At 45.6% G+C, this 12,766-nt stretch overlaps 1 protein-coding gene across 4 annotated transcripts in view; it reads left to right on the top strand.

The window, feature by feature from the left end:
• Nucleotides 1-12,766, top strand: part of LOC139048123 (tyrosine kinase receptor Cad96Ca-like) — a 73,571-nt gene that overhangs the window by 51,512 nt on the left and 9,293 nt on the right. For 3 of the 4 annotated variants that reach the window (XM_070522615.1, XM_070522618.1, XM_070522610.1), the window contains exons 5-8: nt 1,729-1,918; nt 4,860-4,970; nt 8,745-8,926; nt 11,806-11,934. In XM_070522615.1, the coding sequence (XP_070378716.1) occupies nt 1,729-1,918; nt 4,860-4,970; nt 8,745-8,926; nt 11,806-11,934 (612 nt within the window). The remainder of the gene's footprint in view (nt 1-1,728; nt 1,919-4,859; nt 4,971-8,744; nt 8,927-11,805; nt 11,935-12,766) is intronic. The other variant, XM_070522612.1, reaches the window with a different exon arrangement.

Raw genomic sequence — 12,766 nt, 5'->3', positions numbered from 1 at the left:
AACGTGGGGGCTCTCGATTCTGGGACTGGACAGGATATTGAGTAACTGCTTTCTATAAGCGAGTCCAATGCCTCGCGACGCGGAGTGCGTTGCCGACGCCTCAGGCTGAATGCTGGTGATGATAAAGGCGTCTAGTAGAGGGGTACAATGACGAGCGCAACTAAGCGACAAAAAACGTTGAACAATATACCAGTGCTCTACAAATGTAAATCGGAAGTATGCAAACTGTTAAATTCCAAATTAATTAGACAGAAAAGCGATATTCGATTCGCGGAGGCAATAAGGCGCTCTTGTAATTTCTTTAAATGACACTTCACCAAGGTCGGGCATCATAAACATATAAGCCTGATACGTGTACCACGCGGTAACGACCGTGTCTACAAAGTATTTTACGTATGTATAGGCTACAAAAATTCGCCGACGATTACGATACTCGCTAATGCGAAATTTGAGCGCAGCTGTATACGTGCTTTCATTTCGCGATATATTGGCTGTCGTGGACAATCTGTCTCGTACTGAACGTTGCAAACGAGCGAAGTGTGATGCGACTGCCTCGCTAATCGGGAGAACGCGAGAGGCAGTGCGCGGGGTGTGGTTCAGAGCAGCCGCCGCAGACAGACCTCCGCTCATGCAGCGCTTTGGTTTGACGCGCTCGCCGCGTGCTTTATGGATGGCGTCATCGGTGAACAGACGACGCACTCTACGCTGGCGTTGGGCTCCGGCAGCAACTGCACATTTCGCAACCGGGCGCAAGGGGAACTGACGATCACGACTCAATCTCGCGCGCGAAACGGAGAAAAGTGGGGAGGCAGCGTGGCAGAGAGAGAGGGGGGGGGGGGGGCGCGGGGCGCGAGTGCCGTACGTCTTGAAAGCGATCTGCAGACAGCTCATACCTTTGTGCGTGCTGTTTTCTCGCCGTTGTTTACATTGAAGCGATCGAGAGCACGAAGGGCAATTCGCTCGCTGCTGCTACCGTGCTTGCTCACTCACGCCAGCGTTTTGACAGCGAGTGTCCGCGGTCATCAAGTGTGATGTGTTTATGTCTGCGTGTGCTCGCTGACACTATGCTTGTTAATTCAGTTAATGAGCGAATGTTTCCAAATTTATACGGCCGGTAAACTTACTATATCCTCACTTCGTATAACTGTCTACTAATTTTCTGTCGCAATCGATGCTTCGCCTTTCGGGCGAAACTGCGACATTTTACAAATGGGCCAGTTTTCGCCTAGTGTTAGGCGAAAACAAGGCATATACCACCATTTAGATAAGAATAATATTAATAAAAAAAACAAAAAAAAGACAGAACATGACAGGGAGGTTGTCATTTTTTCAGTTTTCCTGTTTCCCCTAAAGCGCTGGAAATGCCTCAAATATCAAAGTTTGAACTAGCCCGGTTTTATTTTATTTTATTTATTTATTTATTTATTTTTTATTATTAGTTTTATTTCTATCTCGGGACTACTAAACCCTTTATAAAAACTCTTGCGGTCGCACGCCCCCTGCCCGACGCTTTGCACCTTCTTGTGTATAACCATAATTTGCTACGGGGCTTCGTGAGGGGCCCCTAAATGCCAAAGAAGAACTGAGTACGACTTTTCAAGAGATGCAATCCGTAATTTTTGAGTGACTGTGTATGAATAACGTAATACAGCACGTTGAACGTGAACTAGCACCACCATCGCCGAAGGACTAAACCGAAGCGCTCTTACTTCAACCCACGCTACCCAGCAGAGTTCGGCGCCGCCGAATCCTCGTGCCAGCGCTCCGGTGGCCTCGAGTCCGGACGAAGTGCCGCGGAACGACGTGCGGCTGGAGCGGGTGTTGGGCGAGGGCAACTTCGGCCGCGTCTGGAAGGCCACGGCGTACGGGCTCGGCGGCTTCAAGAGGTCCACGCCAGTCGCCGTCAAGACTCTCAAAGGTGTGCGAAGTTTCTGTACTAACTGCGGCCCCGGCCCTTTACCTGGTGGTTGGTCGGGGCTCTCCTATAGCCACTACCCAGTTCTCCTTCCTCTCAATGTAAAGTCCTGAGAGAATAACTTGCGGACAGAAAAACGTTGCCGTGGACGTGCTTCATAATCACGTAAGCCGACTAGCCTTCGCCTAACTCTCTTGCTGCGTATTCGCGACGGAGCGCGGAAGTGGGGTGTGGTACGTGAGGACAGTTTCTTCAGTTGCAGACCTGAATTCGAGTTCACAGATTTCATACGTATTAAAGTGCGGAAAGGTAATTGGCTACGCAGTCCCCGCGCGCCCGACATTCAGGTTGTGTTTTGCCGTCACCTGCGTGTGGCTATCGCGCCACGCGAAAATAAATAAATAAATAAATAAATAAATAAATAAATAAATAAATAAACTTTCGTGAAAGAACAGGGCTGCTTGGTGCCCACAGCGGGCAATGGCACCGTCACTGGCTGCGCACGGAAAAGCCATCGCAGAATGCGCCATTCATTGCCCTCTTAACAGACGGCTCGATAACGTTCTAATTATACTGGACTCGCTACAGGACAAAGTTATTAGCACACTGAGCGAATGAATTCTGGGGTTTTACGTGCCGAAACCACGATGTCATTACGAGCCACACCGCACTATAGGGACTGCGGATTGATTTTGACCGCGCGCGCAGTTCCTTAACATGACCTGAATCTAAGTACACGAGCTTCTTTGCATTTAAGCCTCATCGAAATGCGGCCCCCGCTGCCGATATCGAACAGTCGCCAGCGATCGACTCAGCGCCATCGCTATACCAAGCTACCACGATTAGCAAAATCTGCTCTGTTCAATTATACAAAGGCAGTCCTTATAAGACATCAAATTTGATTAACGGCACATTGTTCGCAGTTCTCTTATACTTATGGAACACCCAGATATAGTTTCGCAGATTACTTTTGTTTCATGATGGTAGACTGTGTGTGTGTGTATATGTATATATATATATATATATATATATATATATATATATATATATATATATATATATATATATAAGAGAGAGAGAGAGAGGGTTAAAAAAATTCCGGGATAAAGTAAATGGTACTCTAAGGGTAGCAAAAGCGCAATATTTCGAGAAATTATTTAATGAAAAAACGATAATGGGAACCGATATCACCTGAAAAAAACTGAAGAGTTTACTTCGTGTAAACAATCAGCCAGAGAATGCAGCAGAGTTAGAAATGAATTATCAGCCGACATCAGGCTCGGCATTGGCTGACGCTTTTACAATCATTTTGTATCGTTGGTGAATAGTTCCTACGATCCTCGTTGCACAGAATACGTAAAACCAAAAGTCGTCGAAAGTGCATTCCTAAGCCCCACTAACATTCATGAAATCTACATCACGTTTCTTAGCCTTCGAAATAGCAAAAGTTGCGATATCGACGATTTGCAGATTCGCCCAGCTAAGCATGTTCTAGATCTAATCTATCCTGTCTTAGAGCACGTGTACAATCTTTCGTTGGCGCATGGTATATTTCCTCGGCGCATGCAAATAGCGAAGGTAACAGCACTTTTGAAATCTGGCGACAGAAACGAGCTCTCAAATTATAGGCCAATATCGATCCTGCCTATTTTTTCTAAATGTCTCGAGAAATTGATTAATACAAAAGTAACCTCTTTTTTGTAAAAAGCACACTGTAATTACAGATTACCAGTATGGGTTTAGAAAGGGTCGTTCAACAGAAATAGCTTTACTGATGCAAAAAGAGATAATTTTGCGAGGCTTTGAAGACAATTTAGTTACTCGGCGTCTTCATTGATTTTTCGAAGGCTTTTGACACCATTAATCACAATACTCTACTAACAAAACTTGACATTTATGGCTTTAGGGGAACATTCCTGAACTTAATTAGAAGTTACTTGCAGTACAGGTATCAGACCGTTGTCGTAGGTAAAAACTTCAAAAAGTTTGCCTATATTCGCTGGAGTTCCTGTAGGAAGCATAATAGGACCACTATTGTTTAACCTGTATATAAATGACATAGCTAATATCAACAGCGGCGCACAATTTGTTATCTATGCCGACGACACTAGTTTATTTATAACATTTAAGGACGTGAAAGAATTGGTATGTGTTGCTAATGATACACTAGCCCAAATAAACATAAACAGCGGCAGCGGTTTGTGAGTGGTGGCGCTGGCTAACACTCCCAGGGCTCTACTAGGAAACATGAGTACCCAAGAAAGTAGATGGGGAAACGGTAGCTCAATTGGTAGAGCATCGCACGCGAAATGCGAAGGTTGTGGGTTCGTTCCCCACTTGCGGCAAGTTGTTTTTTCATCCACTTTCATTTCCATTAATTTATCGTTTCTTTATTTCATTTATTAAGCACAAATAATTTTCCCTATGCTGTCCTTGGTGTCAGTGTTTGCTGTCATATATGTATATGTGTATGTTTGTATATATATATATATGTGTGTGCGTGTGTGTGTGTGTGTGTGTGTGTGCGGCTGTACTTTTCGCCGCCGTAGGAGCCTCCTCCCCCTTTCTCCACTGAAGGGAGACTTTAAGCCTTGCACAAAGACAGACAAACATTACTCGACACACTACAAGCAGGCTTTTGCATTGAGCTGGTAGAGGAAGAAAGGAGCAAGCTGGATCCCGTATTTACAGGGAGAGATGCGGAGGGCAGCACGTACGCAGCTCCGCCAACCTTCTGTGTACAAAACTTTGCAACCGAGCTCATATATATATATATATATATATATATATATATATATATATATATATATATATATATATATATATATATATATATATATATATATATATATATATATATATATATTTCCCTTCGGAGGAATTGCTTGTCCTACGACGGGCTTTCGTTCGCTAATTGTACGCGCGCGCGCGCGCTCTCCCGCAGAGTACGCGACCAACGAGGAGAAGAGAGACTTGGTGCGCGAAATGGGGCTCATGCGGAAACTGGGCAAGCACCCGCATGTCGTACGCTTCCTGGGATGCTGCACCTTGGACGGTGAGAAAACGGAACCGGCTGCCTCGCTGGGACTGCCCCATAGCGCTCATTCATTATTTTTTTTTCATTCTTCTACAGTGTTACTCACTCTTTTAGGAGAAGCGCCTCAGTAGAGATTACTAAGCGCTCATAGCGGTCAAAATTTGGAATGCAGTGCTGCAGGCTAACCTTTCATCGTTAACCCTGAAATGCCCGAACACAGTTCTTCATGAAGAAAAATTAGACTTGAAGCTAAACATTTCGACAGAATTGCCTGTCTGGTTGGGAAATTGATTAGAACTTGAGACTGACTCCAACCAAATAACTGAATTTTATTAGCCCGACGTTTCGGAGCCCATTCGGCTCCTTCTTCAGGGGGTTGTTCTTCGGGGGGTGGCGGTGTGCCGCTTTTAAAGCGGCACACCGCCACCCCCCGAAGAACAACCCCCTGAAGAAGGAGCCGAATGGGCTCCGAAACGTCGGGCTAATAAAATTCAGTTATTTGGTTGGAGTCAGTCTCAAGTTCTAATCAGAAAAATTAGAACATGTCCACCTTTATTTCCGGCCATTGTGAGAACATTAGAGGAAAAAAAATAATTTACGAGGTCTTATTTGAGTCGAAGCCTAATTATTATAGCAATTAATCAATAGTTATTAGTTTTTTTAATCATCCACAACTGAAATCTCTCTCCAGTGAATCAAAAACGCTGCTATCGACTATGCGTTAAGTTTCCCGTGCACGAATCAGTATTTTGGGGTGCCGAACTTAGCGTATAGATTGATACGTTGAGCATTACAGGGTTAAGGAGATAGGTGCCTTCAGCGTCATGTCGACCACTTCTTTTATGAGAAGTTGAATAAGAAATGTCGAGGTTATTGTTGGATTTAGTGCTAACGAGGCGTCAACCCTGAAGAGCTAGAGAGAGAGAGAGAGTGAGAGAAATGTTTGTGAGAAATAAATAAAAGGCAACCTGAAGTATGGTCGACGCTGTACCTTTAGGCGGGGTCCTGTACGTTTATATCATTTGTGGTGTCGGAATAATGTAGTAGTTCTATTCCTATCATTTTTCAAGTTCCGTCGTTAATTAGCCCGAGCGGCCTACCGCCTGCGTTACTACCACAATCGACTTGCCTCAGGAACAGAATGGAATCAGGAAAAAAAAAGAAAAAAAGAGTGCTCTCTCATACAGACCAAGACTACCATCTTGGTTCGTATTCTTACGCCAACAACATCCGTATACGGTCCGCCGCAGAGAAGCATTTACGAGTCATCGACAGTGCATTGCATGTTCCCGAAGATTACCTTGGCATATTAACAGTGCTACGGAACAGTATTTGCGATGACGTAGAGGCGAGCACTGTGAAGACGACGACGACGATTAGAGGCTAGCGCGGGCTGTTGCCTCTTGGCCCAGTGCGGCGTATTTCCTTGTAAATATACTTTTATATAGCTTTTCGTATGCGTCTATTATTATATTATATTATTTATACTATTATTATATTATTTCTCTCGTTTGCACCGGGCGAGCATGCTTCGGAAAATTCGGCCCCTCAACTAATGATTATTACGGTGAGACAACGATGGCTGCGTGCTGATGGCGTCTTCATCGGAGGAAGACGTCTTTTCTGCGCACGGAAGCGCGTAAGCTTAAGCGGGCAAAAAGAAACTTCGTGAATGTTTGCCAGTGACTTCAGCAGTTTCTGTTGTTCACTAGCTGCAACAAGATATGCCCACTGAAAGGCATGCTATGCTTAAACTGTTATGCCTCTGATCATCACAGCTGTTCAATAAGAAACTGTAGACCTTGTCAACAAAATTCATTTCCTAAACTACGGGCAAAAATGAGAAGAAAAACAAAATGACTTTCGGCTTTTGCGCACTATTATTGCTGTTCAAAGTTGTTGGCTACGAGCACGGGCCTTTTTCATTTCTTTATATTGTTTTATTTTATGTGCCGATATGCACAGTGCGAAAAAGTATGCGAACAGCTGCACTGTGCGCAACGTTTTTAGGCTCCCTATGTAGTAATGATGCGGTTATGTTCATTTGCTACCTGCTATGGTCACACTATACAGGGTGTTCCAGCTAACTTTTGCCAGAGCTTAAAAATATGCCCATGCACTCTAAGGCGACACGATTAAATGCACGTTGCTGACTATTGTATAGAATAAGTCACACTATTTCTTTTATTCTGCTTAATTGCATAATTAGTCCAGAATAATTACACATCTTCTGAAGCAACGAAGTTAGGCAAAACATTCCAGTTCGAAAGTTGTAGAGCGCTTTGCAAAACGTCCGACTAAACAGTTGCTAACTTTCTATCTATTAGGTATTAGTGTTTTTCCGCTTATTGCAGGTGCCCGAGGAATACAAAAACTATCACGTGACATGTCCGCTTGCGCGTCATGATTGCAGCTGTCCCAAACGTTTCTCGTACAAACTAACATCGCACCTAGGAGAGTGTGCTGCCGCTTAGAAGGCGATAGGGCAGTGACGCAGGCGTTGGCCGTGCGATTTACGCCACCGATGTGCTTCCCTCGCGGCGGTTCATGATAGCGACAAGCAGGCGCAGCGGCAGCACAACCGGCTAAATGCTATCTTCGTTTGTACGCAGAGCGTTTGGCTATCTTCGTTTGTACGCAGAGCGTTTGGCAGCGCTGCAATCACGCCGCGCAAGCGGACAGGTCACGTGCTATTTTCTTTTTATTTTGCGGGCATTTGCAGTAAGCGGAAAAACACTAATGCCTAATAAATAAAAAAGTTAGAAACTGTCTAATCGGACGTTTTGCAAAGCGCTCTACAACTTTCTAACTGGAATGTCTTGCCTAATTTCATCGCTTCCAAAGTTGGTTAATTAATCTTGACTAACCATACAATTAAGCAATATACAAGAAATAGTGTGACGCACTCGATACAATAGTGAGCAACGCGCATTTGGTCGCGTCGTCTTAGAGTGCATCGGTATATTTTTAAACTCAGGCTAAAGTTAGCTGGGACACCCTGTATATACTATACCGGGCTAAACGCTAATGTCCCCAGACACTGTCGCGCAAGGGCAGTTGTTCTATGTGCGCTGAACAACTTTTGTTCCATGATGTGCTGAGATACGCGATCGCTGCATTACCCAGCGATCGCATATCTTTTTATCACGGTCTGTGGTCCCCGGTGGCTTATGCTCGCCAATGCCCAATTACGGTGTACCGAAACATTTCTTAACTACGTTCGGCTACAAACACCATGATATCGTTATCAACCCACCTAAAGAACTTATTTTCGTGGTTATACGTAGCGTCAGCAACTTGCAACTTTAGTTCAACGCGGATTCTTCATTAGTAATAACAGAATTGTGCGTAAGAATGAGTCTACAATAATTCGATCTTGTGCTCCCGGTCTCTATAAGAACCTGCAGTGTAGTACGCACATTACAAAAAACTGCTCTTCTTTTCTACAGTCTGGCGTATTTGTTATTCTTGCCTTTTTTCATGCCCCCCAAGAAAGTTCTGCATCATTTTTTAATAAATAAAAAAGTCGCAAGGTCACTATAACAGTTCACAGCTTCTCATGTCCGTGCGAAACTGTTCTTGCAGTATACTGTAGAGCGTTGGTGTAAGGACGCCGGATGTTCGTAAGTGATTTTGGTGATGAAAGCAATTATACGGCTCTCTTCGCTGCTTGGCATGCCCCTTTCTGTGTACCGCCATAACTGCGTCCATTGCACCAGGTAGTTGGCTTATCCACAGATTAGCGCAGAAGATGGCGCTGTTGGCGTTTCAAAGTGCCCATCTCATGCACAGAGCCCCCGCTGCTCATCATGGAGCTGGTCTCGCGTGGCAAGCTGCAGTCGTTCCTGCGCGAGCATCGTTCCCAGGGGGCGTACTACAACGAGCCCGAGGACGACGGCTGCCTGGGTCCGCGGGACCTGGCACAGTTTGCACTGCAGGTGGCGCAGGGCATGGACTACATCCACAAGAAAGGGGTACGATCGCAAGCGGAGCCGGTGGTGTATGCACATGCGAGCGCCACCGCTGAGCCCGCGATAGAGAGTGTTTTATACAACTCTGTTTCCAGCATCTTCAACGTTGCTTATAGGTTTCGAAGAGAGGGACCAGTTTATGAAGCTTTTCGTTCGCGAGTGCTCTTTGCCATTGGCCGTCCACCTCCGCTAATAATAGGTGCAGCATCACGATTGACGGATATTTTCTATTTAAACAATTCTACCGTATGAGCTTTTTTTTTCCTTTCTTCATTTTTTTTTAAATATACGGGTTAGGAAGGGCAAGATGGCTGAACCGTGATAAATATGCATTGTAACATTCTATAGAACGTTTATGAACGTTTCGCTATCAATTCTACCCATAGTAGCATTTGAACCCATAAACTACCAATATTTTTTTTTTACTTTTCAGTGAGCCCGTTGCTGTTCCACATAACCTGCAGGAAGAAAATAAAGCAAACCTATACGGCAAACGCGAGTGTCACGCTTTTCGCAAACACTTTCTCTTACTGATCTTGTGTTTGCGAGAACGACGCCCAAGAGAACGCGCGGCGGCGCACACTGTACCGCGCTTTTATGGCGATCGCATCGGGGACAACTGCATGCAACCGTGTCCATCGGATATCCGGCCGACCAGCCGCGCCGGCCGAACGGCATCCGCTACAAAGAGCCGTGGGGCGTACGTGTCGCCAGCACTCCCGACCATGACCCCACGGGGACAACACTGACGGCCCATCTTGCGTGTGCTACTTGCGTCAGCTGGGACACCGTCAACGGTGCCGCGTCGCTTACGCTCCGATTTCCATATCACATAAAAAAAAGCTAAAGAAAAAGAAAAGGATGTACAACTCGCCCATAGATGCTCCTCTTCGTTCTTACGCCGTGCGAAGACTGCGCCGCGATCACAGCGAATATAGAACGGAGGACTTGAACTAAGGTCCTTCTCTGAAATAGCGCGACGGCGGTTACGCTATCGCTATAAAAGTACGATATGTACAGAATGAGGAAAAAGCGAAAATTTCCATTCTATCTTAAATGGCGCGTCTGTGAATGAACCCGCTGTGGCTTCCTGGTAAAGTTCATGTAAGAGCGCGCCATCAGCCTAAGATTCAACGAGACTAGGTCAAAATAAGTGCATATTCAATGCGGTACAGGACAACACGATGCGAACAATTCCCCGTAAACGTTCGGCCACCATCTAAACGATGTAGAAACGACGCAGCAAGGATGAAAAATCCACAACCCTGTTACTCTGCAGAAGAATAAGGGTACCAGTCTGCGAAATGAAAAATGGACGGTAAAGTATAATGGGGACGCTGGAGTGACATCACGATGAGTATACGAATTGAAGCGCACGGGTACATATGTAATGATGGATATGATGGATACATATGATGGATGGATGGATGGATGGAATAACTGTAATGAAAGGTGCTGCGAGCTACGGGGCGCAAGGCCCCATAGAGCGGGGTACTCCCCCGTATGTAACGGTATAGCGTGACATATGACGTACCCCAGCCGTCGATAAACCACTCTCAAATTAAATTGCCTCCCGGCGGCGTAACCAGGTATTGTATAATCGGCTAATCGCAATCGGAAGTGATCACATCAAAGCTCGCCTCTCGGCTAAACCAGTGGGTGCGAACGCGTGAAATGGTGCAGGCGGGCACATACTGCTAGGTTCTTTTTTCTCGTCCCGTGGTCATCGAAAGAGAGAGAATGAATTTTATTATAATACAGCTCCTAGTACGGAGCTGCGGCTGTGAGACTGTGATTGCCTACCAGGTCCCGGCCAACACGTTATACGGACGTGCTGAACAAGCGCCTTTATGATAATGTAGGTGTGGGTTCGGGGACGGAGCCAGTGATTCACAGAGGCTGGATGTATAGGCTTAAGTGTACTCGTACGGGAGTCTCGAGTTATGGGGCATGCATACACACCCTATGGAACTGCAGTCCCGTAGGGTGTGTATGAAAGACAAGAAGTCCTCGCGCTGAGCGAAAGTTCGGGGATCTGGTGGCCTGGTAAAGTGGTAGATTGTGAGCGCGATTACCAGGGAGTGGGTCCGCGTGCGCTCGGTTATACACGCCTCTTCACAAGTCATGTCACGCCTGGCTGTTCGCCTAGAACTGCCTAGAACCTAGAACTGCTAGAGTTGTACTCTAGCATGCAGTATCTTCGTTTGGCATGTTCGTTAAGTGTGATCCTTGTGTCTTGAATCTGGCCATGAACATGGATGTCCAGGATAATCAAATTCGTGGGTGAGACTGTGCGCTGGCTCGATCCCCGGTATGCCTTCATGGCCAGGTATCCATTGGTTGAAGAGTCGCAGTTGTGGGTTCTACTCAACGTGTTGGCCGAGTATGTAATGCGCATGAGGAGGTCAGCGTCCTCGTTCGAAGACTCGACAGGCGTCCTGTATGTCCGTTAGTGTAAGTATGTGGTCACGTTGGTGCGAGCGGATTGCAATGTCTTCCATGATAGCCGTGATTTCTGTCTCTGTAGTAAAGGGTTCATCATGCAGGTGCATGTTTGCATTATGCCAGGTTTCGGATACTACAGCTGTAAGGATTACATCTTCTTTATGTCCGGCGCCCGTGTAGTATATACCGGTATCGGGTTATCGACTCTTGAACTTGTGGCCGTCGAGTGCATTATCAGAATGGACAGAATGTACTTCGTGACGCCAAATAACGCAACAGCCACAAGTCCGGAATGCAATGAGGCGTTCAGCACGCGATAATGCGAATTACGGATCAAGCATGTTGCACTGCGTCTTTGCGCGATCGTGGGCCTGCGCCAGCGCTGACTGACTATACGTATGTTAAGGATTTTCGAACCTGGGTTCCGCAACACGCAGATCATCCACCGTGACCTGGCCGCTCGGAACGTGCTGGTGGACGAGCACAGCCAATGCAAGGTGGCCGACTTCGGCCTATCTCGCAGCGTTCGAGATTCCGAGACGGACGTCTATCAGCAGAAGTCCAAGGTACCACACGCAACCTGGCGCATCAGGAATCTTCCTGTTCACTCATTATATACCAAGCACAAGGTAGCATCTACCGCGCCTTTAGAGGGCAGAAGTTAAATAATAAAATGAAAACGATAATTACTGACGTTGTCTGTAATGCAGCCAACGCACGGGGCCTATCGCGCCGCACGCGACTTTATTCAGTGAGCATTTGTTTGTCCATAGTGCGTAGAAAAAGCTATATATTGTTGAGTGGCTCACAGTTACATGATTGTGATAATGAGTTGCATAATAGTTACGACGCTAAGACTGCCAATGAGCGCTTTCTTTTTTTTTTTTTTCTTGGGATGAACGACACAGCTGAATTGCGATAAGATTGTAATGTTATGTGTTTTCATTACTGGAGCGCCTCACTAATTGCATAATAGGAAAAAAAAAGTTATGCTGCAACAACTGCATCTGCGCTGTAATCGCACAGCGTTTACAGTGTTCAAGAAAGAAACAAATCATTGCTCTCAACCTTTATGGCCAAGATACCTTTCTAGGGAATCCTTATATCATTCAGACGTCCGCACACATCTGCAAATAATTTCTGGCCTATAGTGGCTGACTGTTTGAAACCCTATGAAGTGCAATCAATATACTGCTCAACAATGAGTCGTGTTATTTGGTATAGATAAAATTTTAAATGGACTTTTGATTTTTCTGCAGCCGTTGTCATAAGGAATCTCTCATTCTTTCTAACGATTACGACCTCTCTTACTAACGTTAATAATGCCTTTTAGCTCTTCCAATTTCTCAGCGTAGTCCTCACTTTTATGATCCACCCCACCTGATGGCATTAGCAGAT

This window comes from Dermacentor albipictus, chromosome 1 (assembly GCF_038994185.2).
Source record: "Dermacentor albipictus isolate Rhodes 1998 colony chromosome 1, USDA_Dalb.pri_finalv2, whole genome shotgun sequence".
Classification (NCBI taxonomy): Eukaryota; Metazoa; Arthropoda; class Arachnida; order Ixodida; family Ixodidae; genus Dermacentor; species Dermacentor albipictus.
The sequence above is the reverse complement of the archived record's forward strand: the minus strand, read 5'-3'. Positions and strand labels throughout refer to the sequence as shown.